The sequence below is a fragment of the Gadus chalcogrammus genome, chromosome 12 (assembly GCF_026213295.1).
Source record: "Gadus chalcogrammus isolate NIFS_2021 chromosome 12, NIFS_Gcha_1.0, whole genome shotgun sequence".
In the NCBI taxonomy this organism is placed as follows: domain Eukaryota; kingdom Metazoa; phylum Chordata; class Actinopteri; order Gadiformes; family Gadidae; genus Gadus; species Gadus chalcogrammus.
In genome coordinates this window covers 30,352,239-30,355,930 of record NC_079423.1, presented here as the reverse complement: position 1 = coordinate 30,355,930, position 3,692 = coordinate 30,352,239, and the positions used below count along the sequence as shown (strand labels likewise).

General features: G+C 46.7%; 1 protein-coding gene across 1 annotated transcript in view; it reads left to right on the top strand.

Moving 5' to 3' along the window:
* The window catches only part of LOC130392818 (CUGBP Elav-like family member 5), a 5,831-nt gene extending 3,549 nt beyond the window's left edge, over nucleotides 1–2,282 (top strand). Inside the window, exons 5-6 of the mRNA XM_056603309.1 lie at nucleotides 1,704–1,865; nucleotides 2,200–2,282. Of these exons, the coding sequence (XP_056459284.1) occupies nucleotides 1,704–1,831 (128 nt within the window). The 3' untranslated portion in view covers nucleotides 1,832–1,865; nucleotides 2,200–2,282. The remainder of the gene's footprint in view (nucleotides 1–1,703; nucleotides 1,866–2,199) is intronic.
* The last annotated feature ends 1,410 nt before the right edge of the window (nucleotides 2,283–3,692 follow it).

The window sequence follows — 3,692 nt, the reverse complement described above, 5'->3', positions numbered from 1 at the left end:
AGCCTCCAAATGGAGGGTGATCATTAGGTTAGTGCGGATTTCTCCCAGCAGCCGTGGACGTGCTGGTTGGCCTCTGCCACATCACTACACCACCTTTACTGCCCCACCTCCACCACCACCACCACCACACTACACCATCTCCCCACTACTGGCTCTCATCCACACGTCTCCAAGGCAGCCCTCGGCTCGGACAAACTCTGAAAAGGAGGGGACCGCGTGGGGAGATCAGGGGGGAGAGGGGGGAGAGGGGGGGAGGCAAAGAACAATTATAGATCAACATTTGTTTTCACTTCATGGAACTGCACATCCCTGGGCCCCATTGATTGCCGGTCCGGACTCTCCCCTGGGAGACTTAATAACATATAAATTCATGAAAGAGCTATTTGCAGTATTGACTGTTACACTACGCGTTTACAACGTAATGCCCGGTCCGCGGACGGGCCAAGCTCGCTGCTGTAATTAATCTAGATGGAACAAAGGAGAAACAAACCCTGACGGATCATTTGTGTGTGTGTGTGTGTGTGTGTGTGTGTGTGTGTCTTTATTCATGCATGTGTGTGTGCATCTCTGTGTTTACGAGTGTGCGTTTGTGTATGCATGTGTGATTGCCTGAGCTATGTTTGCATGTGTGTGTGTTTGTGTGTGTGTGTGTGTGTGTGTGTGTGTGTGTGTGTGTGTGTGTGTGTGTGTGTGTGTGTGTGTGTGTGTGTGTGTGTGTGTGTGTGTGTGTGTGTGTGTGTGTGATTGTGTGTGTTTATGAGCACTGTATTTGTGTGTGTATGTGTTTGTGTTCGTCTTTGTTTGTTTGTGTGTCTTTACGAGTACTGTATGTGTATGCATGTGTGTGTGTGTGTGTGTGTGTGTGTGTGTGTGTGTGTGTGTGTGTGTGTGTCGGTGTCTGTGTCGGTGTCGGAGTGTGTGGGGGATTTAGTGCGTTTCTGAATGGTGTATGTGTATGTGTGTCTCTGTGTGTGTCTGTCTGTGTATGCGCACATGCGTGTGCACAGGCGCCCCGTGCGCACGTTATTGGTGGGACGCTAAAGGGCACGGAGGTCTGAGCGTGTATTTCCCGTCCATCCATCCTGCGCAACACAACCCCTCCCCCGCCTAATGGAAGAACCTGATGGTGTGCGAGTCAAGTAGACACCCCCACCCCCACCTCCACCTCCACCCCCACCCCCCGGGCGGGCAGACACCTCTCCCAGGTGGGCAGGCCCCTGCTGCCTTCCACGGGTCAGCGACTGTACCTAATGACACCAGACACACGGAGGGGGGGGGGGGCTCACTGACCTCGCCACGCTTTTACTTTGACACATGATGGAGACAGGATGTGTGGTGTGCAGCTCGTTGCGTCCAGGCACATGTGTATTATATATTGTATTATATCGGGGCTTCTGCTCCATCGGGACTGCCTTGTGTCTTTCTGACGCTGTAGAGCCACAATATCCACCGCCCCATTCATCACCCAAAAAAGAAAAAGGAAAAGATCATTTACAAAAGAATGTGTCTGACGTTCCGTACGGATTTAATGCAAGCATCACATATTTGCAGACTTCTGATGTTAAATGAAACAATACATAATTCCCCTATTCCCAGGAAGTTTTGAAGGCAGAGCCGGGGGGAGCTATTTAAACGACGCACAGTCGTTTATCTTCGTCGGACTGAAGTGCTGATGATGAGCGATGTCACTTCCCTTTCTCCAGGTTTTGTCAGCTTTGACAACCCCTCCAGTGCCCAGGCTGCCATTCAAGCCATGAATGGATTTCAGATCGGGATGAAGCGGTTGAAAGTGCAGCTAAAGAGACCGAAGGATGCCAGCCGCCCTTATTGACCCCGCATTCCTTCAGGTTCCACTGCACCAACAGGTGAGGGAGGAAGGACAACCTGGCACCACCTGCTGCTTACAAAGGCTTGCTTTGGATAACCCTGCACAGTGGAAAAACATGTTTTGGCCGGGAAGTTTGACGTTGGCATGATTGGATTGTTGCGTCGATGGAGGTTAGCTCTCTTGAGGTCATTAGACTGATATGATCTCAGCGTATTGGCATGTCCGTAAGTATTGAGCAATCCATTGCTTTGGACATGACTAATGTTGGTTTCTGTCTCTCTCTCTGTCTCTCTCTCTCTTTCTCTCTCTCTCTCTTTCTATCTCTCTCTCTTTCTTGGTCTCTTTCTTTGTCTCTCTGTCTCTCTCCCTAGGTTTTTGAGGACGTGACGATATCTGGGAGGAGTTCAACTTTTTTTCTCGTTTGAAAACAAATGAAATCTGTTTTAAAAAAAATCAACACTTAAAGGAGTTTTGGAAGACATATCAGCATTTACGTGATGAGCTAAAGGTTAAGAGAGAGGAAGAAAAAGATGTGGATGGAGGAGGGCGGGGTGGGGGTGGGGGTGTGAGGGCTACGTCGCCCGAGGACTCTATCGGCGGTCACAGACGACGCGCAATGAGGAAAAAAAAAAAACACAACAAAAAAACACACAGGCAGGAAAAAAAAGGAAAAGACGCGACGAAACCGAAACAACAGAACTCCTTGTTGAGACTTGAATTGTTAATTAAGCAACAAACTAACAAACAAAAAAAAAAGCAGCAACAACAAATAGATTTCTATATACATATTATATACACACATATATATAACGAAAGAGGCGCTTGGGGCTTTCACCATACTGGACATATGAGGGTTAAAACTTGAAGATCAAGAACAGTGGGGAGAAAATACGCTTTTTCTTGTCTGTCCACTGAGAGACGTTCTTCTCTCTGTTTCCCTCTTTCTCTTATTCTCTCACTGTTTCTCTCAGCAAGCGCAGAACCCTCAGGGGTCACTGAGGTTTCACTAGCAACCGTAGAACAGCAACTCTTTCACCCCTAAAGGACCAAAGGACCAAACATTTTTATCGCTCTGAACAGTAATATATAGTATTGATGATACTAATACTACAAACTAGGCTACTACTAATACTATTACAAGTTACTTAAGAAGAAATACTAGCTTCAGGTTGAAAAAAAAAAAAAAGAGGAAAAGGGTTTTTGGTTTCTTTTCCTTTTACATTTATAGCTACTGGGTTTGAGAATATGAAAACAAAATAGAAAAAAATGTTTAAAAATTAAAAAAAATGAAGCTTTACTATTTTAGTGCTGTAGAATATGTGGGTTAGAGATTGTTGCGGGCATGTTCAGATCGGCTTTTACTTTGGCAATCATTTTTTCTCCATCCATGTCATTCCATGGCATTCTCCATTTCTGTCGCTCCATCACGTTCCTTTACCGCTTACCCAGATGAAAAAGCAAATGTGTCTCTTAGCAGCAGCCCTTTGAGTCCCCAAGACAGTAGTGCCAAACGTGACAACACAGCAACCTCTCCGTGCTAGACATCACATTCATTGAGCCAATGTGATCATCTTCTGTTCTTTGCAGTAGGCCTGTCAGCAGCAAGGCATCGTATTAATAACTGATTGTCACTGTCGAACCGTCGTCTCTCTCTCTCTCTCTCTCTCTCTCTCTCTCTCTCTCTCTCTCTCTCTCTCTCTCTCTCTCTCTCTCTCTCTCTCCCTCCCCCTTTCTCTCCCCTATTTCTCTCCCTTCCACTGAAGGGGAAAGCATTTCACGTCAGAAAAGAATATGCGGCGGGCATTAAAAGCACAGATAACCCTCTGATAATCGGACTGTAAAGCACCGCGCTTAAGCTGCCAGG